The sequence below is a fragment of the Mixophyes fleayi genome, chromosome 8 (assembly GCF_038048845.1).
Source record: "Mixophyes fleayi isolate aMixFle1 chromosome 8, aMixFle1.hap1, whole genome shotgun sequence".
Lineage (NCBI taxonomy): Eukaryota > Metazoa > Chordata > Amphibia > Anura > Limnodynastidae > Mixophyes > Mixophyes fleayi.
In genome coordinates this window covers 9,710,061-9,736,663 of record NC_134409.1, presented here as the reverse complement: position 1 = coordinate 9,736,663, position 26,603 = coordinate 9,710,061, and the positions used below count along the sequence as shown (strand labels likewise).

Here is a 26,603-nt window from a genome sequence, read left to right as displayed (position 1 = left end):
AACAGTAAAGAATATTGTAGTCTTGTATTCATTAATGTGAACCGATCACCTGTCCAGCCAGTTATATTGTGGTTGGAACCAATATCCAGGGACTATCGCGGAGTCATGCAACACAAAGTCGCTAGTGAATTACATTTCATGGATACTGGTTCAGCACACAATATGAATGCCTCTATCGTGATTAGATGACAGATACACCTTAAGGGCCTGATTTTAGACCAAAGGTAACATTAAGCATGGAATCTACATTTCATTATGACAATACTGCATTTTTCAGACTTTTTCCCCTAAACAGAGTCATACAAACAAAATAGAGCTTCCATTTCACCTTCTCCTATTTTCGGAGACTGGGACGGAGACGGGGAGGCCGCAGATCGCCGTGGCGTTGAGTGTGCAGATCCCATTCCTCCCGCCTGGTACAAGGTGTCCCCTTGTGCCTGAGCAGCCCCGAAAAGGTCATTGAGGAGATCAGAGTTTGAAGGTGGTGGTTTTGGCTGCGACGGTGAAGCGGTATTGACCGAGCTCCCGTCTAGAAACAGCAGATCAACATCTTCCGGGGGTGCTGGAAGCGGTGGGTCCGTCTTTTTGTGTTTGGGGGTTCCGTGGTGCTTTTCTCCACTGGTGTTGCTGTGCTGACTGGAGAGGGACAGGAGTTCATCGTCTGAGGGCTCACTCTCCTCGTGGACCAACGCAGCACGATCTTCCGAGACTGGATGAGAGCCAGGCTTCTCCAACTTCTGGTCTAAGATACCAAAACAGATGTATTTACGATACATTGACTGATCAGAGATCTTGACGTAAGGAGAGTTAAAGTAATAAAACACATATCTAGATTGATATGATGTTAGAAAATATCAATGCTTGCATAAATATGCCATATGTTTCATAGGCAACCTGAGATTCCTCACATCCTCACAGTTATAAGTTTTGAAACAAACCTGGATGGTGAGAGGAGATTTAAAGGTATATGCACTAAGCTTTGTGAGGTCACCATAAAGGTGTATGATGTCATATTGTAGGAGTAACCAACCTATTTAAAAGGGGTAGGTTGTGCACCTCGCAGGAACATAATTAAGAGCCCTTATCTCTGCACGTCCCAAACTGGGCTCAATATCTAATATAAAGTATGTGAAAGTTTATCTGTAGAATGTGCTAACCAATATGTAGGTTTGCTGAAATTTACAATGAGAGAAAAGACGTTTTATCAGGATAGCACTTAAGGGGCTAATGTTGAAACGATAGTTGTCAGAGAGTTATTTTGGATGGATTAAAATCAAATCTTTATTAGCTTAATATTAAAAGAGAATGGGATATACTAGTAGAATATCATTCTACTTAGGTCCATCCAGAATATTTTCCGTGCACGCCTATTGACTTGAATTCTGCCCCAGATTACAGCCGGAAGAGATCTGATTTCATCCTATTCTTCTAACGGGACGCGGTTTGTGTCTGCACGCTGCACTTTTGTGCAAAAACGCATTGCCAGGTGCGCTCCAAGTTCAGTTATATTGATACTGAAAAAGATTTTTTAAAATTAATAACTTGGTGAACAAGGGTATTGCGGGGGACACATTCAAATCTAGCTTCTGTGTGTGGGTGTAGTTATTCAGCGCTGTCTAGAGCTGGGATTGAATGAAGATTTAGATAGGGGGATGCTCCCCCTTAATTATTTTTACATTTCACATGTAATAACAGCAGTCCCCCAGTCATGATTTATTTAAGTAATAAATAAGACTAGACAAAGCAGTATTTTAGGAGAAAAACAGAAGTTTACTCTGTTTAAAGCGCTGCTATGAAAGCGGTAGGAGGGAGCACTTCTACTTAGCAGGCGCTGATCCGCAATTACGTCACTAAATACGGGTGGACAGTGCAATACAAGACATAAGGGCAATTATTTTGGCACTGTTGGTAACTGGGATGAAGATGGAGCTTCAGCTTACAGCGGTAACACGTATATCAACATTCTGCTTTTCCATGGCTTTATATTGACTATTACACTATGCAATGTCAAATTTCAGGTGTCAAACTTTTGTTGCTACAATTTATATAAACACTCACTGGCTTTCACTCTTAAGAGTCCTGAACAAATTTAGCAAATACATTTGGAACATTCTTTTTAAAGCTACACAGACACCTTGATATTTTAATTGGCTTGTTGTTAAGGGATGATAAACAGTATCACTTTAACACATTGCAAAGTTTAAAACATTTAAAAAAGATGAACATATTTCCCACTGGTTCAACTTTCTAATATTTGGTTTTGATTAATTTATATATAAAGAGGTTATTTCAAATAGTACCTTGCCAGCTCAAAGAAGAGAAGAACGCCCCCTGCCCAGCGGTCTTGATGCTGTCTGGTGGCTGCTGTTCTACAGGAGCTTTACCTGTTTGATGCAAAGACGATGTAAGTAGAATTCCATAGATGAAAGTAGAACGCGAGATAGTGTTCCTCGGATATCATTATCTCTCCTGTGCTACTTACCCCCCACGGCCAGCGCATCCTGCTGCTCCTGCTGGGACGAGAACAGGATACTAGGGCTTGGGTCCTTGGATACAAAGTTCTCCCAGGGAGGGGTGAGATCAGTCGGTCTGTCTGTGGCTTCGATCTCAATGTCCAAGGTGACGTGAAAGAGCTGGGGATATTTGTCCGGAGAGTCACAAGCATCCAGTTCAGGTCTGGGAAGTCCAATAGCAAAAGTTAGTGACCATATAAAATAACATTTGCTTTAATTATGATTTGCCTCCACAGGAATCAGTCGTTATTAGCTTTTCATGTGCTCAACCTCTCTGTACTTTTCACGTCATTAGTATATCTCAACCTATATTACATTCCTCCATGTGAATGAATGTAACAGATCTATTTATTTAAAAATATAAATTATAAATAAAATATCTCCTGAAGGATACTCAACGATACTGGCCGGGAATGGTGAGGCTTACCTAACCTCTTCACCAGGCCGGTCTCGTAGGATACACGCCTGAGTGATCCGTCTAGTTGCTTTCCGCATGCACAGTGGAACTGAAAGCGCACAGACTTGGGCTTTCAGTTCAACTAATAAAAAAAAATATTTATAATAAAATAGTTAAAAAATTGCCACTCTTTTTCATCTGACTTCCTTTTTTTTTCACCTTTCTTTATTGAAAAATCGGGTCAAAGTGTACCTTTTATTTTTCTGATTGACGCTGTTTGTTTTACTACCAGTATGTTCATATGCTTTTTGTAACAAATTACATCATTGATTGATACTCACTATTGGCCTCTGCAAAAATAACATTTTTTTATTTTTTTTTTTAAATAGATTTTAAAAATATTTTAAAAAAAATTTGAATACTCGACGTTTGAGAAAAATGCTTTATTCAAATAATAAAACATTTTTTCATTCCTTTATTCAGAGTTAAAATGGTTCCCACTGCGTTAAAGTGATGTGGTTAACAGGCTCTTTGAATGCAAGTTAAATGCCTGTAATTGGCTGGGAAAATACTAAATAAATATTTTATATTTGCATTTTTATGTGCGTCTACGTCGTTGCTCTGTGAAGTTATGAACATTTATTTTTCATAGGTCTGATTAATGACAACATACATTCCGTTGGCAACGTCCATCTAAACGTATATCAAACGTGTACAGAAACACGATGTGGTTTATATGTGTTATTACTCACATTTTAACGTGCATTAAAAAGCCTTTCAAACAGCACTTTGTATGTAGCCTAACTGTCCTGTACAAAAAAACGTACAACCAGCTTATTTTCAATCTCTTCAGTTGCCCCCAGTGTCAGAAAATTTAGCTTATTCCAGTCATGGATTTAACAACATAACGTTACAAAGTCTTAAGAAATAAAAAATCTCTCTGCCAAGCAAACAAAGCTTCCTAGAAAACTTTAGAAACTTATATACTTACTTTGTAAATTTTAGCTCCGTTGTTCCAAGTGTTATAAATCCTGTATGAAACTGTATCTGCAATATCTGTGTGTTTGTCATCTAAAATCAAACAACAAAAGAGTACCAGATAAGGAGACAAAGTGACACAAAGAGACAGTGATCTTGCAGGAGACCTCACGTGTCTCGAGCAAGTCACTTGCTTTTCCCAAACGTCAAAATGACATTGTTATCCAGATTGGGCAGGAAAACTAGAAGTGTATGAGCCACATAATATTAAAGCATCTTATTATCTGACAATAAATATTTATTTAGTTGAAACATTCATCATTGATCCAAAGTTATTCAATTGTTGCTGCCAATGTATCAGCGTGTCATTACTATAAACTGGTAAAATTGAAAAGGTGGCGACGGAGTTGCTAGTAGTCCAAAGATCCATTAAATTGTATTATTAGTATTATCCAATCAGAGAATGTTTAACCCTTACAAGCTCACAATCCAATTTTGTCTATCAGAAGTACACACACATGAAATTTGAATTGCGCTATTAGTTATACAAAGTCTGACCAACATGGAAGAAATTCTAAGCAGATGCTCAGAAAGTAGTCTCAAAATAAGTACACTACGGTGACAATTGATGGTTTATAAATATAATACGCTCAAGATCTGCTAAACACGAATATCATTTGGGTGGGGGTCCCTCTACATAATTATATAGTGTACAGTGTTGCTCCCTATTGGCAGTGGAGAGAGCTCTCAGCGCTAGAAGACCCTGTGTTGTCCATATCATTGCTTGTAGTGGGGATTAGGGGGGTTAGGGTGTGTGTGAATGTGTCACCTACAGAAATTGCTCATCGCTGCAGCCTAACCAGGTGACGCATTTACTGCAATGGTTTGAATTATCTGGCGGCAATTCTGGATAGTGCAAGTTATAGGGATCAATAATGTTCACAGTTATGGGAAGAATCTATACTTGCACTCCATTGTTAAATTATCAAAGTAACTGTATTGTTCCCTGGCAAGCTAAGCCAGGATGTTAGTAAAATAATGTATGGTGAACACTACTGAGTGGAACAGCGCCCCCCATGGCTTAGCCAGAGGAACTTCAGCTTGATTTCCAAGAACCCTAAAATTAACAGGGCTTAAAGACTCTGGGGCCTTTTCCAAGAACCCTAAAATTAACAGGGCTTAAAGGCTCTGGGGCCTTTTCTGGCCCTCACAATGCAGGCAGCAAGAGAATAGGAATAGTTGAGCCTGGTTTCCCCCGAACACACATACTTAATGGGACTACATACAATAAAACATATTGTATTGTCCATAATATTGTGATGTAACATTTGGATGTACTACATGTGTGTATCAGATGTTGACCAGTGTGTTTTTATGCTTGGTATACACTAAGTATATATATATATATATATTACCTACCTTTGCTTGTAGCCTTCCACCAATTGTGGATCTCATGTGGTAGATGGAAACGACAACATCTCCGTGGACAGTGACACCCAGAGGAAACGATATTTTTCCTTCCTGAACACGATATTCCCTTTAAAAGAAATTGATTTGCTTGACTTGTAACCGAATTGCTTGTTTAAGACCTGGACAAAATATCACTCTCCGTCTATGAAGAGCATGTCTGTGAGCTGAACCAATATTCACGAGATGGCAGCCAATCATTGGAGCCGGTTCAGTGATGTCACTTGCTCCTAATGAATTGATAAGCTGCATTTTCATGAATACTGGGCCATACAAAACATGGCTGCCTCCGCTGTGTGAAGATGATGGGCACTTAAATGGGTAGTTTAAAGAACTATAAAATCTCAGAAACACATTGGATATATAAGCTGCTTCATACAGAGCAGGGGAGGAACGTGGCTTCGCCTCACAGCAAAATTTGGGGGACAGTCCGTGTCACTGGCAACGGCAGAAGTTCCGTCACTGACGCGGAGGTTCGCTTAAGACCACGCTCTTCCCGCATCAGTTTGACAGAAGCCTCAGATCGCTACTCTGTGCTGCTATCATTCTAGCGATAATTTCATCGCCGGCTTGTCTGTGTGTAACTAGTTTTGAAGAATGAATAAAATAGGTGCACTGACCTAAGTAAAATATTTTCCTTTACACTAGTGTAAATAAAAGTGGATCATGTAAGGTGAACACAGGAAATAGAAAACTTATTGCAATCACTTATTGTACAGCGAGCCGCAGACTTGGTCACAAGTCATTACCGCACATCACTCACTTCATCCTCTCGTAGTCCAACATTGTGCTGAAAAGACGCGTTTCCCCGATGAGGACCTCGCAGAAGGGGCGGCAGCCATTCCTCTGCTTGTTAAAACACGGCACCGGGCTGATGGTGGCACTCTTAATGACAATAGGTTTGCAGTGAGGATGTACCGGCTTCTCAGACACCAGGTCACAAATATATCCTATGTACCTGCAAAAAACTGCTTTAACTGCTTTATTCAGCATACAAAGTGGTATACGAAAGATTAATTATTCCCTTTAAAACTAGTTTCTGAGGCTCACGTCTCCAGCGAATCTCATCTACAATCTTCAAGGGAAAGTGCAAATTAAATTATTTTTTTCTGTGCAATTAATTTCACCAAGGCATCGGGATAAATGTAAAAGGTTTCTCTACCTTCAGACGATTTTAATTTATTGTGTTGTACATGGTCTCTTGTAACTTTTACAAAATGTATTCCTTTATCCTTCTAGCTATCTTCCACAGTCACGTTTTTAGCTCATCAGGAAGAGCTGTGTAATTGTGTTGCCCTAGGAGACAACTCTCTTATTATGTGTTGACCGGTGAAATAAATAAACAGCTGGAAAGCACAGAAGGAAGATAAAAAAAAAAGTATCTAGTAAAAGCTGCAAGAGGGCATATACAAATCAATAAATCAATGTGGTCTGAAGGTTGAAAAACATCAGAGCTGTCTTTTGTTATATTGTGCAATTTTTACTATCGAATAAACTGGTATATTAGTGTCTTACTGCAGGTCAGGTGTATCCTGTCTTCCCCGGTTCAGCAAAAAGAACCAGCCAGACATACATGCTTATTCTCCTGGAATGTCCGTGAGAATCCCAAATTTCGGAGAGTACTCCCAGGCCTCCAGGCAGAGTAGGCCAATCTCCCAAAACCCGCTGATGTTCTTGCGAAGTGGGTGGGACCATAACATCAGGGACCATAATGACGCCACGCGAAGCACATTATGACCCCGCCATCCTGCTGTGTGACGTCACAAATAGCGTAACTACACAGTGAGGGACGGGGCCATAATGATGCACATGGTGTCATGACGCGGCCTACACTTGTCCCTTAAACACCTCCTACAAAATTCAACCCCTTGTCATGTTAATATAGTATACTTTAAAACCTTGTTTTAGCAATTCAGACACACATAAAATAGGGACTATGTGATTATAAGGTATAACCCTATGGCTCTGCCGCTTCCTCACCTCCTGTGTGACGGCCACAGTCCTATCCCCGGGCGTTTAGAATTGAGCAGCTGGATGGCAGAAACCGGATTGGAGAAGAGGTGACAAAAGCAGAACATGGCGCTGACCAGAACTGCGGAAGCGGTGCGGCCGTCCTGTCCGAGACAAAGAACCAGCAAACAATTAGTATTACCCAACTGCTGAACGTCCCGCCTTGTATCGTCCTTTACATGCTGTAAGCACCTGACACACTATCACATAGTAGCCAACATTCTAAAATAGGGACACCTTGTTGCCGAGCGCCTGTATCTGAGCACGTGACCTGTTACACTATCTTGGGGGACTACAAATCTATTAAGTCCTGTTCTGATTAAACTGCACTTTTTGGAATTTATTGAACATGCAGAAAAATATGAACTTTATTTTGCAGTTGGTTAATACTAAAACAAAATAGTGACGCTTCCACGTACAGACATTTCCAAAGACAAATCATTAAAACCTGGGATAGTCACTGGAAATTAGCGATAATTGGCAACTCTGCTACGGAAATAAAAGCCATAACTGATTGCTACTTATTGCAGCAGAAAAACCCCCCAGAAAAGACTAATTTTTATTTCTCTTTCTGTACATCTTACAGCTGGGCCCTAAGCAGCCACTTACCATGCAGTGTATAACGCACACATTTTTGGGGTTCTGCTGTAACCAGTTGTGCATGTTCTTGCAAACTGCAAATAAATTATGCAAACTGGGAGCTTGTCTTACAGGCCAACTGCATTCTGAGACCTACAAGAGAAAGAGCATGGATCAGCCTGAAGCTGACACTCAAATAACGGCACAGGAAATGGATCATTCAGTTTTTTAGCAGGATCAGTGCATTGTGGGGGATAATTCTATACATAATTGTTTTACATACACAGTTTGCACTTCCACTGTTATTATCATTATTGTACATTATCAGGGATGAATTCAATATTAGAATATCCCCATGGTGAATGCCTTTACAGAGGAGGAAATAGAATACACAGAGCATGTTCCTTATGATCCCACAAAATGATATGTTGCACAAACGGACCCCTTTCACATATAAATTACACACCCGGTTGTGGAACTTGGCGCTGCGGTACGACTTGGGAGACAAGTTGAACACTGTGTAATGGTCCAGGTGTCTTGAATCTAGGAACGAGCGCACATCTTCAATATGGTTTCTAAATCCTAACTCAACACCTTCCGCCGGGAACGACATCACTAGAAAAAAAATAAAAGGTTATTAGACATCGGCAATGTGACATGTAACACGGAAGTGACCGCGCTTACAGCGATCAAAGATAGCTGCTTGGATGAGTCACGATGGGGGGGCATGTGAGCGGGTGACGTGACTCGTTACTACGCCATCATTGTCATCTATTTATATAGCGCCAACATATTCCGTAGTGCTTTACGATTGGGAACAAACACAGTAATGAAACAATACTGGGTAATAAAGACAGATCACTGCATATAGTGTATTTATATAGAATAACATTTCCATCTGTAGAGTAGATCTCTGCACTTTTATAACAAATATTTCAATACGTGTAAAACATTATTTACCAATAATCCTTGAGGTAATATATGAGATATCCAGCTCTCCTTTTGCATAACTATAAATAAATAGAGAAAGCAAAGTCAGTTCTGCAATGTGGTGTTCAAGCAAGTAACAAAAATTGTTTGGATCATTTCAGTCTTAAATTAATACCGAGAGTTAGGGGACACCGGGACTGTCTATTATACGTGGAATATTGGTGTATAATTTTCAGATTTGAAGTGCACTTGAGAGGTGCAAAAGGCACCTGATTCAAAAGAGCCGGTTTCCAGCACCTCTGAGCACCTGACATTATTTTCTAAGGCCTCTGCAAACCAGGTAACACCCCCATGAATGCCCCCTAAATCTCATTTAAGTAGCACAAGTGTAAATTCAGCTGCATGAATGCGTCCAGCTGCATTTAGCTCTGAACGCCCTCGATCTACTGTCACGGGCACTAGGAGTCTTTACCCAGGGATCACCAGGTGATAGGCTTACCAGAGCAGTATAGGTGGTAATATGGTACTCTGGTAGCAGGGTGATCACGGAACAGGAAATAGCAGATGATGAGATGCTCAGGAAAGTCTATGACTAGCAGCACTGGCAATATGGAGGTAGTAATACACAAGGAACTGTATGGACAAAGGACACGTGAAGGTAGTCAGTGGTCTGCGGTAGCAAGTTGTACCACTGCTATAGTGAGGAGGAATGTCCAACAGAAACGAGGAGGTGATGAGAGTCAGCGGTCTGCGGATAGCAAGTTGTACCGCTGTCTGAGTGAAGGAATGGAATCCAAGTGGAGGTATCCGGGGAGTCAGTGGTCTGCGTTAGCAAGTTGTACCACTGCTATGTGAGAGGATACTGGAGCAGGTGAAACTGGAAACAGGGGTCAGTGGTCTGCCACTAGCAAGTTGTACCACTGAATATATATGTGAGGAGGTGCACGGGGAGAGACTGCAACACAATATATACACGGGCACCTTGACTTTGATCCACAGTAATATGCACAATATAAATGTATAAATGACTGAACAACACTGCCAATATAGAAAGTCTCTTGAAGTAATCCAGCATGAGATAACACAGTCAATGATGGCAATAGACTCAGCGGATAGTACCCTCCAGAGGAGAACCAACACAGTCCAGCAAGGTATGCAATACACAGCACAGTCAATGGGAAGTATGCATACCGTGGTTCAGGAGAAGGCAGTCAGACAGAAGTGCAGAGATACCTGAACGGCAGGAGGCCGGCAGGATGCAAAGTCCCTGGATGGGTGAAGCGGTGGTCTAGCAGGTGCAGCGCACAGGTAGGTAGACCAGCAGGGAACCCAGGAAGGCGTGGAGAGCGGATCAGCAGTAGCTGGATGCGTAGCGCTGAGAAGTAACAGCAGCGGGTCTCTGCGGGAACACGGAGGTAGCCAATAGCAACCAGCAGGTGCAGTAACGATGGGACACCAGAGCAGAGTTGAACTGGAACAGTTGATCACGGAGAGTAGCGGGTAGCAATAGTGGCAGCAGACTCAAGGAAACACGGGAGAGTTGACAAGGGCTGAAGACTGAAGCGCACAGAGGCGGCGGATAGGAATCAGCTAAACAGTCACGATGAAACACAGACGGGTTGCAGGTTGAAGACTGTAGTGCACGGAGGCAGCGGATAGGAATCAGCTAGCAGTCACGATGATGAAACACAGACGAGTTGCAGGTTGAAGACTGTAGTGCACGGAGGCAGCGGATAGAAATCAGCCAAACAGTCACAATGATGAAACACAGACGAGTTGCAGGTTGAAGCCTGTAGTGCACGGAGGCAGCGGATAGGAATCAGCTGGCAGTCACAATCATGAACAGGTGAGTGGATGTAAATGAAAGACTGTAGTGCACGGAGGCAGCGGATAGGCATCAGCTAACAGTCCCAATGATACAAGGTAGAGTTGAAGTGGTTAGAAGACTGTAGTGCACGGAGGCAGCGGATAGGAATCAGCTCACAGTCACGATGATACAGTAGATGGTAGAAGTGGTATGGGAACCACAGTAGTAGAAGTGGTTTGGAAACCACAGAGGTAGAAGTAGTTTGGAAACCACAGGAATCAGCTGGGCTGAATAAACGAGGAAACACAGGAACACCTTCAGAGACTCATGGGGAATGAGACTCCAAGATCAGGCCCTGTGGTGATGACCACAGGTGCTTAATATAGGGAGGTTGCCTGATCTGCCAATTTAGTTAAAGGAACATACACTGGAGGTATGGAAAGGGCTGCGCATGCGCAGTCCCTCAGGATGGAGGACGGCCACGGTTCCTAAATGTCCGGGAAGGAGCACTCACAGTCCGGTGAGTGACAGTACCCCCCCTTTTAAAGGTGGGCACAGAACGCCTGGAACCGGGCTTGTCCGGATTTTTGGAATAAAACTTCTTCAGAAGGGCAGGAGCATTAAGATCTTCAGCTTTGATCCATGAACGCTCTTCAGGACCAAAGCCCTTCCAATGAACGAGGAAACGGAGGACTCCTCGCGAAATTTTTGCATCCAATACCTCAGTAATCTCGAAATCCTCCTCCTGATGAACTTGAACTGGCTGCGGTGCTGAGGGAGGAGTCGAGAAACGGTTGATGATGAGAGGTTTGAGCAAGGACACATGGAAGGCATTGGAAATCCGAAGATTCTTAGGAAGAAGAAGTTTAACACATACTGGATTGATAACTTGAATGATCCTATATGGACCAATAAAACGAGGGGCGAATTTCATAGATGGAACCTTCAAACGAATATTTTTGGTAGATAACCAGACACGATCTCCAATTTTTAGTGGTGGAATAGCCCGCCTCTTCTTATCTGCGAAAGACTTATATTTATTAGATGTCTTCTTTAAACAGGTTTTGACCTGAGACCAGATATTTTTGAAGGTTTGACAAGCAGTCTCCACAGCAGGAACTTGGGTGGGCGGGAGGGCAGGAAATTCCGGAAAAGACGGATGGTGACCGTAGACCACAAAGAATGGAGTTCTGGATGATGACTCATGGTACATGTTGTTATGGGCGAATTCAGCCCAAGGGAGCAATTCTACCCAGTTGTCTTGGTTGGCTGAAGAGAACATCCTAATAAAAGTCTCAAGATCTTGATTGACTCGTTCCGTTTGTCCGTTAGATTGCGGATGGTAAGACGATGAGAGTGCTAATCGTATGCCCAAGGTTTTACAAAGGGCCCGCCAGAATCTGGAAACGAATTGTACTCCTCTATCCGACACAATCTCAGACGGACATCCATGGATGCGGAAGATTTCTTTAATGAAATGTTCAGCCAGAGTAGACGAGGAAGGTAAACCGGACAGAGGGACGAAATGGGCCATCTTCGAAAATCTGTCTACCACTACCCAAATAGTATTGTGATTCTTACTTGGTGGCAAATCAGTAACGAAATCCATACTAATATGGGTCCAAGGCTTGGACGGAATGGGTAGTGGTCGCAGCAACCCTGCTGGAGTTCTGCGGGAGGATTTGAACTGAGAACATAAATCACAGGAAGCAATAAACTCTTTGACGTCTCTCCTCATTGAAGGCCACCAGTAACTACGAGAGAGAATCTCAAAGGTCTTGTGTTCACCGGCGTGTCCAGAAAAACGAGAGGCATGGAACCACGAAAGGATTTTCCTCCTCAGAGTAGGAGGCACAAGGGTCTTCCCAAATGGTAGCATTTTGGTGGATGAAGCAGCCAGAGAAATACATTTGGGGTCTAGAATAGCATGGTTGGGAACCTCTTCTACATCAGAGGACGTCACAAAAGCTCGAGATAGAGCGTCAGCTTTCTTGTTCTTAGCGGCTGGTTTGAAGGTTATAATTAATTCAAAACGGGAAAAGAAAAGAGACCATCTTGCTTGACGAGGGTTCAAGCATTGAGCAGATTGCAAATATGACAAGTTCTTATGATCCGTGAAGATCGTCACCGGATGGCGAGCTCCTTCCAACAAGTATCTCCATTCCTCTAATGCAGCTTTGATGGCCAGCAACTCCTTGTCCCCGATAGTATAATTTTTCTCTGCGGGCAGAAGACCCCGAGAGTAGAAGGCACAAGGATGTAATTTTTGTTGCTCCGAGCGTTGGGAGAGAATAGCTCCTAAGCCCACATTAGAGGCATCTACTTCTAGGAAGAAGGGGAGTGTCACATCAGGCTGTCGCAGAATGGGAGCAGACGAGAAGGCCTCTTTGAGGATTTGAAAGGCTTGGAGAGCCTCAGATGAGCATTGCTTAGTATTAGCCCCTTTCCGAGTTAGGGCCACAATGGGAGATGCAATGGATGAAAAGTCTTGAATGAAGCGTCTATAGTAATTGGCAAAACCTAAAAAACGCTGGATGGCACGAAGAGCAGTTGGCTGAGGCCAATGTAGTACAGCATTTACTTTGTCTGGATCCATCTTCAGGCCAACTCCGGAAACTATATACCCCAAGAATGGAATCTGGGGTAACTCGAATGAACATTTTTCCAATTTACAGAACAACGAGTTTTTCCGTAGTCTGGAGAGGACCTCTGCCACATGTTGGTGATGAGAAGGCAGGTCCTGTGAGAAGATCAATATGTCGTCTAGGTAGACAACGACACATACATATAATAAGTCCCGAAAGATCTCATTGATGAAACCCTGGAAAACAGCGGGGGCATTACACAGCCCGAAGGGCATTACTAAATATTCGTAATGCCCATCTCTGGTGTTAAACGCGGTCTTCCATTCGTCACCGGAACGGATTCTAATTAAATTGTAGGCACCACGAAGATCCAACTTAGTAAATATCCGAGCTCCCTTGATGCGATCAAATAGCTCAGTGATCAGCGGAATGGGATACCGATTCTTGATAGTAATGGCGTTGAGTCCACGAAAATCAATACAAGGGCGTAATGATCCATCCTTCTTTTTGACGAAGAAGAACCCAGCTCCAGCGGGAGAGGTGGAAGGTCGAATGAACCCACGCTGGAGATTCTCCTGTATGTACTCAGATGTGGCTTGAGTTTCAGGTAACGAGAGAGGATAGACCCGACCCCTGGGAGGAGTCTTGCCAGGTAGAAGGTCGATCGGACAATCCCAAGAACGATGAGGAGGAAGACGTTCAGACTGAGCTTTATCAAACACATCGGCAAATGAAGCATACTGAGGAGGGAGTCCCGGGGAGGAAGATGAGATGGAAGATCGCTGTACTTTAAGAGGAATAACTTTATAGAGACAACGATGGTGACATTCAGACCCCCAAGACGTAACTTGAGGGGTGCGCCAGTCAATCTGGGGAGAGTGACACTGAAGCCATGGAAGGCCTAAGACAATCGGACTTGTCGTAACTGGAAGAATTAAAAACGAAATTTCTTCATGGTGTAGTACACCAATCTGAAGGGTTACTGGAGACGTACTCTGGGTGATGAGACCATTGATGAGGCGTGATCCATCTATAGCCGTCACAGTAATGGGTGTTTTTAAAGTGATCACTGGTAGGGACCATTGATTCACTAATGATTTAGAAATGAAATTTCCTGCTGCTCCGGAATCAATCAATGCCTGTGACTCAAAGGATTTGGTAGCAAAGGAAATCGTAACATCAAAAGCGCAGACTTTAGATTTCATAGACAATGGAGAGGACTCCAGGGACCCTAACTTCACCTCTCCAGAACTAGTTAGGGCCTGGCATTTCCCGATCTCTTAGGGCAAGAGCTGAGCATATGCGTGGAATCAGCACAACAGACACAGAGTCTATTCTCTACTCTTCGTCTCCCTTCCTCTGAAGATAATTTGGAACGTCCTATCTCCATGGGAATCACAGAGGATGGAGCTGGACGAAATTGAGGGTTTAAACGAAGAGGTGCTTTGACAGCTGTTGTTTTCTCAGACTCTCTTTCACGAAATCTCATATCTACACGATGGCAAAGAGAGATCAAATCTTCTAGTGACGAAGGAAGCTCTTGGGTAGTCAGTGCATCTTTAATTTTATCGGAGAGCCCCTGCCAGAAGGCGGCAACTAATGCTTCAGTGTTCCACTGAAGTTCAGAGGCTAAGATCCTAAATTGAATGACATACTGTCCTACTGTATGGGAGCCTTGTCGCAAACGAAGAATGCTGGAAGCAGCGGAGGTCACACGACCTGGTTCATCGAACACACTTCGGAACGTGGAAATGAATTTGGCACTATCTTGTAGAATTGGATCGTTTCTTTCCCACAGGGGGGAGGCCCAAGCCAGGGCTTGTCCCGAAAACAATGAGATAAGATAGGCCACTCTGGAACGATGGGTAGAAAAATTTTGAGGTTGGAGTTCAAAATGGACTGAACATTGGTTAAGGAAACCCTTTACAAGTTTTGGGGTCCCCGTCATATTTTGACGGAGTAGGCAGGTGAAGCGTAGGAGCTGTAGACACCTGGGATGGCACTGGGGAAACGGAGGAAAGCACAGGAGCTTCAATATTAGCTGTAACAGTCTGTCCAGATGTTCCTTGGGAGGTTAATGATTGGTAACATTGAAGTAACAGCTGTTGGCGAGCATCCTGTTGCTCCACACGGCTGACCAGATGCTGCAGCATCTCTTTAGCGGTAGGTTCCGTATCTGGGTCTGTCATGGCCTGATCTTACTGTCACGGGCACTAGGAGTCTTTACCCAGGGATCACCAGGTGATAGGCTTACCAGAGCAGTATAGGTGGTAATATGGTACTCTGGTAGCAGGGTGATCACGGAACAGGAAATAGCAGATGATGAGATGCTCAGGAAAGTCTATGACTAGCAGCACTGGCAATATGGAGGTAGTAATACACGAGGAACTGTATGGACAAAGGACACGTGAAGGTAGTCAGTGGTCTGCGGTAGCAAGTTGTACCACTGCTATAGTGAGGAGGAATGTCCAACAGAAACGAGGAGGTGATGAGAGTCAGCGGTCTGCGGATAGCAAGTTGTACCGCTGTCTGAGTGAAGGAATGGAATCCAAGTGGAGGTATCCGGGGAGTCAGTGGTCTGCGTTAGCAAGTTGTACCACTGCTATGTGAGAGGATACTGGAGCAGGTGAAACTGGAAACAGGGGTCAGTGGTCTGCCACTAGCAAGTTGTACCACTGAATATATATGTGAGGAGGTGCACGGGGAGAGACTGCAACACAATATATACACGGGCACCTTGACTTTGATCCACAGTAATATGCACAATATAAATGTATAAATGACTGAACAACACTGCCAATATAGAAAGTCTCTTGAAGTAATCCAGCATGAGATAACACAGTCAATGATGGCAATAGACTCAGCGGATAGTACCCTCCAGAGGAGAACCAACACAGTCCAGCAAGGTATGCAATACACAGCACAGTCAATGGGAAGTATGCATACCGTGGTTCAGGAGAAGGCAGTCAGACAGAAGTGCAGAGATACCTGAACGGCAGGAGGCCGGCAGGATGCAAAGTCCCTGGATGGGTGAAGCGGTGGTCTAGCAGGTGCAGCGCACAGGTAGGTAGACCAGCAGGGAACCCAGGAAGGCGTGGAGAGCGGATCAGCAGTAGCTGGATGCGTAGCGCTGAGAAGTAACAGCAGCGGGTCTCTGCGGGAACACGGAGGTAGCCAATAGCAACCAGCAGGTGCAGTAACGATGGGACACCAGAGCAGAGTTGAACTGGAACAGTTGATCACGGAGAGTAGCGGGTAGCAATAGTGGCAGCAGACTCAAGGAAACACGGGAGAGTTGACAAGGGCTGAAGACTGAAGCGCACAGAGGCGGCGGATAGGAATCAGCTAAACAGTCACGATGAAACACAGACGGGTTGCAGGTTGAAGACTGTAGTGCACGGAGGCAGCGGATAGGAATCAGCTAGCAGTCACGATGATGAAACACAGACGAGTTGCAGGTTGAAGACTGTAGTGCACGGAGGCAGCGGATAGAAATCAGCCAAACAGTCACAATGATGAAACACAGACGAGTTGCAGGTTGAAGCCTGTAGTGCACGGAGGCAGCGGATAGGAATCAGCTGGCAGTCACAATCATGAACAGGTGAGTGGATGTAAATGAAAGACTGTAGTGCACGGAGGCAGCGGATAGGCATCAGCTAACAGTCCCAATGATACAAGGTAGAGTTGAAGTGGTTAGAAGACTGTAGTGCACGGAGGCAGCGGATAGGAATCAGCTCACAGTCACGATGATACAGTAGATGGTAGAAGTGGTATGGGAACCACAGTAGTAGAAGTGGTTTGGAAACCACAGAGGTAGAAGTGGTTTGGAAACCACAGGAATCAGCTGGGCTGAATAAACGAGGAAACACAGGAACACCTTCAGAGACTCATGGGGAATGAGACTCCAAGATCAGGCCCTGTGGTGATGACCACAGGTGCTTAATATAGGGAGGTTGCACCATAGACAAACTCTCTCATCCTCAAATCTTTTTTTTTTTTTATTTTTTTTTTTTTTTTTTTTTTATTTTTATTTTTATTATTTATTTATTTTTTCTCTCCCTCATCAGATACCTCCCTCCTCTTCCCCCCAAACCCCCTGTATGTCTACCCTCACCTACAAACTATTTCTCTCTGTATTCAATACACCAAATTTACATCTAGATTTTACACCACTTCATTTGTTATATGCCTGCAAATGTTGTCAACATGTTATCCTCATGTATTTATGTTCTTCTCCATTCATACAACTCTTGGCTGATATTATATATGTAAAATCCTGTTTAAATAAAAAATAAAAAACTTTGTTTCAAAAAAAAATAAAAATATAGGGAGGTTGCCTGATCTGCCAATTTAGTTAAAGGAACATACACTGGAGGTATGGAAAGGGCTGCGCATGCGCAGTCCCTCAGGATGGAGGACGGCCACGGTTCCTAAATGTCCGGGAAGGAGCACTCACAGTCCGGTGAGTGACATCTACCCAGGTGTTCCTGTTAGAACATGCAAAATTTTGGACCTCCGCAGATGTCACCATTTGATGGACACGTTCCATGTGCCTCGCACACAACAACCATCCGGTGAATTTCACGGAAGTGGCTGCACTTTGCAAATGACCTCTCATGCAGGCAGATAGAGGTCATTATTATTAATCAGGATTGCTGGTCACTGTGGACCTCTTTGGTTTAAATTAGCCAAGCCAAATCCCTATGTGTGTAGCCAACTTTACAAGAAAAATGTATAGGGCTACCGTGACAACACACCAGACTACTATGGAATGATACTGGTCATCCTATGTCTTTGTAAAGATTAGCCTGACATACATAAGCTTGTGCTCTAGGTAACACTTTTCTGAACAGTATTCCACACATTAAGGTCCTCCATGAAAAACAGTGACAAATACTAATACAATACTGTAGACCACTCATCTCCTGCGCTGATAGCTGTCACCTTCACCTAACTAACACACTAGACTATTGGTCTACCTTATATATAATATTGGAAGAGTTGTCTATCTTACCTGGCAACTGACTGCATTACTTTAGAAGAAGTGTCCTTCAACGTGTCCTTCAGGTTGTCCTTCAAATTGCTGAAGAGGCGGCCTGCTCCCCCTTTGACGATGTCTAGAAGTCCCCCCCCATAATTGGACTCCATATCTGGTGAAGAGGCGTCTGAAAGAAGATAGAATAATTTTTATTTTTTTTTAACAAAAACTAATTACAATTATTTTTCTGTCTCTTGTCTACCTAACTTGTAAATATATAAATTATTATAAAAGAATACAGAGCTCAAAGAGAGACATAATGGAAAGCCAAATATATTTTGCACACTTCCCTAATATTACAAAGGTACAATTTTACTAAATGCACAAACAACTCTTTGGTGTTTTTTCAAGAAACAACATATTACTGAATCCCTCCACCCCTCCCTGACCAATTAAATAGCCAAGCTCCACCCATCACCCCGCGCTATTATTTAATGCACACTTTGCCTTAAAAATCCACGTTCATCCAAAGAGGCTCAGATGTTACAAACACACTAGTGACATTGCCAGTCTAATGGCAAAAATTCCTTAATTATGTGTCTTGATATTTTTCACATTAATATGATGACAACTAGAAAGAATCTGTGTAGTAATACAATATGTGAAAGTATGGTAATTTGCACAAACACAATAAAACACGCATTAGATTAAGACTTGCTTTTGTGATTGACAGTGTGACCTTTGTGTGCCTGCTTTCTACACAATGCACGTTGTAATTAGTGCTCTCCGCATCCCAACCTGCTCCTCTTATCGAGAAACAAAAGGTGTCACCATTACCAGGGTGAACATATGGCGGATCTGTCTATTCCTGTAGATCAGAGAAACACATCAACCAGAGGGATTTACCTCCGACTACAGTACGGCACCAAGCCTCGAATACACACAAACATAAACCATATACACATAATGTATGCAGTGGTCCAGTCCAGCAGACGCTGTGGACCTCATTTAAGCTGCAGACTAGATGCCAGGCACAAAAGCCAACGGAGAACTTTTTAGGGTATTACATGTTTGCCAGGGACTGGCCAATCACAAAGAGAAAGGAGGGATGGTCTGGGACAGTAAGAGGTTATATCACCACCCATTCCAACACCTCCCAACCGTCCCTATTTCAGCAGGAGAGTCACAAATTTAGAGCTCTGTCCCGCTTGTCAACATGTTGGTTCCGGAAGTGGGAATGTAGGGGGTAAAGAATATCTAGTGGCATAGAAGCGCCAGGGTTGATCGGTCGCCCCCTTTTGGTGTCAGTAATGACTGGTAGCTGATTGGCCTAGGTGATCAATCAATCTGTGCCCGCTCTCCGCCAAGCAAGACTCCTGTGTTCTTATTTCTTCTATATGAATTGTGAACGATTGCTGGGGAAGGGGGCATAATACCAAAAGGACTTTGTATCAACCGTTGGGCAGCTTAAAGGCTTGGTTTTTCACAGCCGTATCCGCATCCAGATTGTCTGCCCAGAACACATCAAGGTGCATGCCAAAATATACTACTGCTTCAAATTTTGCCCTTTCCACTTGCACTTTGGTGGAGAAGCACATTTTTGTTTTCCCAATATTAAACCTTCAAAGACACAAAAGATTTAAAAACTGCTTATAAGCTGCAGAAAGTAGAAGCTGCCAATTTGTGGGCTGAGCCTGTATTCATAAGACCTCAGGATATCAGTTTGATAGGATCCAGGGATATCACTGAGGATTTAGAGCAATTACAAATAATATTGGGGTTATTTATATCATGCAGGTGTAATGTAAAAAAACTATATTTACATTTAGAACCTGATTTAGACTTGGACCCAAGTCCATCGGCGGGCCGTAAAAATCTGCTTTGTTTTACCGTGCACACTCACTACAATAAAGCAGAATTTTAAGTTATACATGTCAGACGCTGTCCCTGCACCTTCACTCGGTGCCTGTATCCGAGTCTTCACGTCCCCTTGCTAGGCAACGGGACGAATGACGCACTTCCGGCAGTCGGGCGCATGCGCGGGGGCTCGCGTCCCGTTGCCTAGCAACGGAACGCTATTCATTCCACCTGACCCCCGCTCTCCAATAGGCAAGAGGCGCTCCCTATTTCGGGAAGTCTTTGGCACCATTAGGGTGCCAGAGTATCGTGGTATGGTTCCCCTGCTCCAGCGTCTTCCAGTGCTCAGCTGTTCCCAGACTGACCCTTTGGCTCCTGACCCGGCTTGTCTGACACTCCTTTTGGATCTCCCTTGGGCATCATCCTCCTCCTCCGAGGCTTTGACCTCGGACCGTCTGACCTCGCTTTTGTGTGCCTCCTCTGTACTGCGCAGCCAGCCCGGTTTGACCTAGGATCGCCTCACTACGTTTCTACATGATCCCTATACCGTTCTATCTCTGGTCAGTACAGCTCCTCTTACCAGCGCCACTTCACTGGTGGCTGACCCGGAGGGCCGCGACCTGCGTACTCCTGCAGAAAATTCCAAACTTCCTTGCGGGTGTCCCTGGTGAAAACCAGGTGTACGTTTAGACTCCGCGCCTCCAGGTTAGCTGTGCCAATACCAGTAAGTGATCTCTACGTTGAACCATGATAATACATAACTTGTCTGTAGAAGTGTATTGGGGCATGTGCGAGTTGCGCACAGAATGGGCACGCACACATAAGAGTAGCACTCACCCGGAGTGGTTCATTTCTCCAAATACGCCTCAACTACCCCTTTCACACTGCCTTTAAAACCCAGGTTTTTGCCTGGGCAAGCCCCGAAGGCCCGGGTTAAGGCTGAGTGTGGAAGGGTCCAGATCAAATTCCCAGTCGGATGACCCAGGAATTAGACCTGGGTCTTTTGGAGGGTTATTCTTGGGTCCAACCTGGCTAGCCTCCAGTGTGAACGCTGAGACCCGAGATTTTCAACCCAGGTCTCGCCGAAAGAGTTAAAAGGAAGATATTAAATGAATGAAAATTTGGAAATTGTCTACTTACCAGTAGACAGGTAGTATCTGAAAATGATGCTTTTAAAGCAGCAATAGGAGGACCCTACACCTGTATAATGTAATCCTGGTGTAAGGTCCACCTATTGCAGCTTTAAAAGCATCATTTTCAGCTGGCCAGTAGAAGTGATGTCATTTCTTTCTATATGTCTGAATGTCGGATTTGAGAGCTGCTGTGAACCCGGTCGACCCATTACCGGGGTGGTAGGCTCTGTCCCCCGGCAATATACTGGGTTCATATACCCAGGATATTGCAGGGAGGCAATGTGAAAGTGGTATTAGAAGGCTGGTGTAAAGATGATGATGATTTAATAGTTAAAAAAATAAATAAATACAGTAAGTACACCAATATCTTAGTTACTCAACATGACCTTATGAATCCCACCCAGCACAGTTCATTTCAAAATGATGAAGAGCTTTAGCGTTACCACATAAGAGAAAATTATATTTCCATTTTACATTGCACTAAGTTGAAATTACCTCTATTACCAATTAAGTAATTAACTTCCAATGATGACGCACTGCAGCAATATATAAATTGACTGAAGATACATTTATTAATTAAACCAGTATTCTAATTCTGGCCACTGTCCCCAAACCAGAAACAGAAGTCTGAAATTACAATAAATTATCTTTATCATGTTATTACCCGACCGTACATATCCTACTGATTCCCAGCCTCCATGTAGGAATCATAATTATGAAAATGCTTTTCTAGCAGATATAAATGTTGCATTACTATGGATAATTTTGGGGAGTTTTATGCAAAGATAAACATTTCTGCATATACTTTTCACATTTTGATGAGCGATGCGAATATGTGTAATCCAACAACATTTCCACAGAACGTTATTTGCATGAGAGGACCGTCTGCCCAGCTACCGACCCCCGACACTGGGTATCGGCGTTCTTGTATGAAAATGCTAATATGCAGCAACACAAAGACATACTTGTGTCAAGGTCATCTGAAAGACATTGTTACATCAGACATGTTCCTAGCGATAAATGTGCTCAGAGAAAGCTTAGTGTCCTGGCATTGACGCACAAGAAGAGGTACTTTACACATATGTGATACAAAGAGAATACAGAAAAAGAAAGAGCAAAAAACGAGAGAGAAAAGGAGAAAGAGGGAGGAGAGAAATAAACAGAGATAATAGAAAGTTAAAAAAAAAAGAGAAAGAGAAACAAGACAGAGATAGAGAGAAAGACAAAGAAAAAATAGAGCGCGACAGAGAAATAATAGAGAGAGAGAGAGAGAAATACAAAGAGAGAAAGAAACAGAGAGAGAGAAAAAATAGAGGAAGAGAGGAATATAAAGAGAGAAACAAAGAGAGACAGAAAGAGAAACAAAGTGAGACAGAAATAGAGAGAAACATAGAGAGAAAGAAAGAAAGAAAAATAGAAACAAAGAGAGACAGAAAGAGAAACAAAGAGAGAGAGAAACAAAGAGAGACAGAAAGAGAAACAAAGAGAGACAGAAAGAGAGAGAAACATAGAGAGAAAGAAAGAAAGAAAAATAGAAACATAGAAAGAAAAAAAAAAGAAACAGAAAGAAAGAAAGATAGAAAGAAAAGAAAGAAAGAAAGAAAAAATAAACATAGAAAAGAAAGAGAGAAAGAAAGTTGCTGTGTGCATGAGAACCTTCAGAGTTTAGATGAAGAATGATTTTCAAACAAAGTTTTTCTTTCTTGATCCAGAAGGATCTGTGTCGTAAAAATATTTGTAAAAACCTGTAATGGTGCAAGAAATGTTAATTAAGCGGAAAGTAAGTTCCCAGAAAAAATTATTGTCAAGAGCATTCAGGAGTAAAATAAATCTAATTTTGAGTGATTGCCGTCTTCTTAAATATGATATTCTCTGTCCCGATATTTTAAAATTAATGTATACTCTTCGTCAGCGCTCACACACTCTAAACTTGTTGCCTACCCTCTATAAAGGTGCCACTACACGCACATTCATCTATAACCCCACAACATAAGGGAACAGATGCAAAAACACACAAAGAAGTATAGGACAATATGAGAATCTCAAAGGTTCTAAAAATAAAAAAAAATACAAGTACATTACTGTCAGAAATACATATGGCTAAGTAGGGATGACCCCTGTACAGTGACCCCCTTTTGTAGTTGCACTTACATCAAATCAAACATAAGAAAACCTTCAACATGGAACCACATTGGATCTCCTCCGCTCCAATTCCTTCAACTCCACAAATGATGAGGGATGACCACTGAGCCATACAGCCCAACATAGAGGGAACATAATAAAAAGTGACTCCTGCAAGCTGCCTTGAAAAACGCATTTCAACACTGTGCAAGGGTCGAAACGCGTTGGTTGGAGAATATCCACACTTGGCAGCGTGGGTTATACCTACCAGTCTGGTTGGAGGAAGGATTACGAGAAGAGAAAAGGAGTACTGTCGCACTAACTGATAAGAGTTGAAATCCCTTTGAATAAAGATTATTTCTCAAAACTAAATCTCTTAAGCAACTTATTGGGTATGATGTAATATTAGCATCAGGGGATGAGAAAGGCAAGAGAAAGAAGTTTGCTAATATAGGTGCATTATCAACTCTGATTATGATAATCAAGGGGAACAATAAAAATAAAATATAACTTTTATTAAATATATTTTAAAACCAATATAAAATTAGCAAAATAAAATAAAATGTGAGTGCATAAAGTAAAGTTAGTTTAAAATAACTGTCTAACCATCTGCACCGAATGTTTCTCCTATATAGTCTCATGGATAGCGCTCTGTAAATTATCATAAGTTCAGCTCCAGTAAACCCAGGTCTAATAGCTGATTGAAATTTAATGTAGGAAGCTGCGGGATAGTCGCACCCTAATAAGTGCCTTATGTCTGTGGGTCCAATAACATGTTTATAGCAGAAGGAAGTCTCCGATGCTCCTTCTCTATTATAGTAAAAACCCTATCAAATATATATGCAATCCTTAAGAATATCTCTTAGCAATATAAAGTTTCTCCCATAAAGCTTTCAAATAGAGCCAGAAATACGAAGAGTGATTTGCCAGCTACCTAATAACAAACTCCAAGATAACTGTGGGTGTATAGGAGCAATATATCTATAGTAGAAGAGCTGCCTTGTGGTCAATGAGAAGAGGTGCAGACAGCATAAAGGATGACGCGCGTTTTTCTAAACCTGCTTAGTCTGTGGCAAAACATAGACTGCCACAGAATAAGCAGGTGTAGTGAAACGCGTTATATGTGTATAAGACATCCTCCATTTATTTGGTAGGAGTATACAAAGGAAGGATAATTATATATATATATATATACACACACACACACCTTCCATATTTGAAAGCTAGAGGAGGCCTACTAACATCATTGCCATGGGATTGTCCCATTGGTGGACTGTTGATCTTTTCGCTGCCTTGTAAAGAGGGACATATAAATATATAAAATAGAAAGGACATTTCCTTCCCCACTTCGTAATATGTATTTCTGACAGAAATGTACTTGCATTTTATTTTTTAATTTTAGAAACTCTGAGACTCTCGTATTGTCCTATACTGCTTTATGTTTGGGTTTGTGATGGTACCCCTATGTTGTGGAGTTATAGATGTCCCGTTAATAACCCGTTCATGGGGAGTTGGGACTGGGCACTAAGCCTCAAGATTAATACACTAATTATCTGCATAACAGGAACTATGAAGTTCTGCATAATACAAATTTAAGGTTCAGTACCATGGAAGTGGGGGATATACGTGGTATGTCATACTACTGCCACTTCTACTGCCTTCATTATATCACTATCACATTCCAGTAACTTACAGTATACAGGGCTATTCTAAATGAATGAACCAATACTTTATTAATAAAAAGTAAAACAAAACTCCGGCCAAGTCACAGATATTCTACTCATAATCAAGTTTTATTTCCTGTATTACAAGTGTTCAATGTGATTTCAGTTCTCAAGCATCGTCATGAAATAACTTAGAAACCTCCTCTTTCAAATGGTCAGTGACTTATTTCATGACGATGCTTGAGAACTGAAATCACATTGAACACTTGTAATACAGGAAATAAAACTTGAGTATGAGTAGAATACTTGTGACTTGGCCGGAGTTTTGTTTTACTTCTACTTAATAAAATATTGCGTAATGAATTCGGATCATTCTTTTTGAATAGCCCTGTATATGTAAGTATGTTATATATATATATATATATATATATATATATATATATATATATATTTAGTGGTGGAGGTGGGGGGTATTTAGGGGTATGTCATACCGCCACTTCTACTGTCTTCATTGTATCACTATCACATTCCAGTCACATATATATATATATATATATATACAGAACATTCTGGGGGTGTCAGGTGCAGGAACCCTCCTATATACATATACATACTGCCTTCATTGTATCACTACCACATTCCGATCACTTACATACCCGTTACAATTTCCATACCGCCACTTCTAAATTTCCACTTCGACCACAGGTTCAGTAACCACCATGGATCAGTAAAAAGGCAGAGTCAGAATATAATTACAGGACACTGAATGCTGGTGGCTCCAGCACTATGGATTAATACCATGGCAGGAACTCAACAGTTACCAGCTAAAAATCCAATTAGGAAAGAACATAAAAAATAATGCATTAATTTATAATATATACAAAGAATAATGAAACAGGAAGTAGTGGGAGTTTGGCCATGACACCAGTAAGAAGAAAACAAATGATTTCAGTGACGTGCCCATTAGTCCATTCACCAAAGCATTGTATAGTGAACGACAGTAGACATGTTAAAATTCACTATATAATAAACATTTAACAAGTACAATTACTATTTGCAATGATTGTATCCTTTCCTGCAAAGTAATTTCCTACATGAGATACCCTCATTCAACACCGGCCATCAATTACGGGTCAGAGTGTTTAATTATCCACTTGATTGTATTTTCTGTATCACAATGCACGGTATTAATCTGTGTATTGTCCTAATAGAGTTCCTGTCAGCTTCTCCTGGGGTTACAAGCCTTTGTGTGATAACAAATATAACAATATTATGGCCCTGACTTCTGGGATAAAGGCTTAGGATACATCCCACAAATTTAGCAGTAAGAGCTCTCAGTCTAGGGTCTTACCTGTGTGCTTGTGATACAGTCAGCATAGAAATGTTCACACGATGGATTTTCACTAATTGTGTTCAGAAGCCCGGAGGCATATGACATAATACTTCCCACTACACTGTACAGAATTTTCTCTCGCCCAGTTTAATCCCTCCATTCTCTTTCCCCACGTCCCTAGACTCACACAAAGGAAAGCAGTTTCAAGAACAAATAATTCAAAAGTTTTGCTTTCCATCTACAACGAATGT

General features: G+C 42.2%; 1 protein-coding gene and 1 long non-coding RNA gene across 5 annotated transcripts in view; one reads left to right on the top strand and one right to left on the bottom strand.

Moving 5' to 3' along the window:
- LOC142098912 (uncharacterized) overlaps positions 1 to 26,603 on the top strand; it is a 114,860-nt gene that overhangs the window by 56,168 nt on the left and 32,089 nt on the right. The window lies entirely within an intron of this gene.
- The window catches only part of DNAJC6 (DnaJ heat shock protein family (Hsp40) member C6), a 57,812-nt gene that overhangs the window by 10,221 nt on the left and 20,988 nt on the right, over positions 1 to 26,603 (bottom strand). For all 4 annotated transcript variants that reach the window (XM_075181831.1, XM_075181830.1, XM_075181829.1 and 1 more), the window contains 11 exons: positions 18,281 to 18,431; positions 8,905 to 8,954; positions 8,411 to 8,559; positions 7,975 to 8,097; positions 7,336 to 7,469; positions 6,119 to 6,313; positions 5,308 to 5,425; positions 3,902 to 3,981; positions 2,483 to 2,676; positions 2,301 to 2,384; positions 329 to 742 (listed from right to left, as the gene is read on the bottom strand). In XM_075181831.1, the coding sequence (XP_075037932.1) occupies positions 329 to 742; positions 2,301 to 2,384; positions 2,483 to 2,676; positions 3,902 to 3,981; positions 5,308 to 5,425; positions 6,119 to 6,313; positions 7,336 to 7,469; positions 7,975 to 8,097; positions 8,411 to 8,559; positions 8,905 to 8,954; positions 18,281 to 18,431 (1,692 nt within the window). The remainder of the gene's footprint in view (positions 1 to 328; positions 743 to 2,300; positions 2,385 to 2,482; positions 2,677 to 3,901; positions 3,982 to 5,307; positions 5,426 to 6,118; positions 6,314 to 7,335; positions 7,470 to 7,974; positions 8,098 to 8,410; positions 8,560 to 8,904; positions 8,955 to 18,280; positions 18,432 to 26,603) is intronic.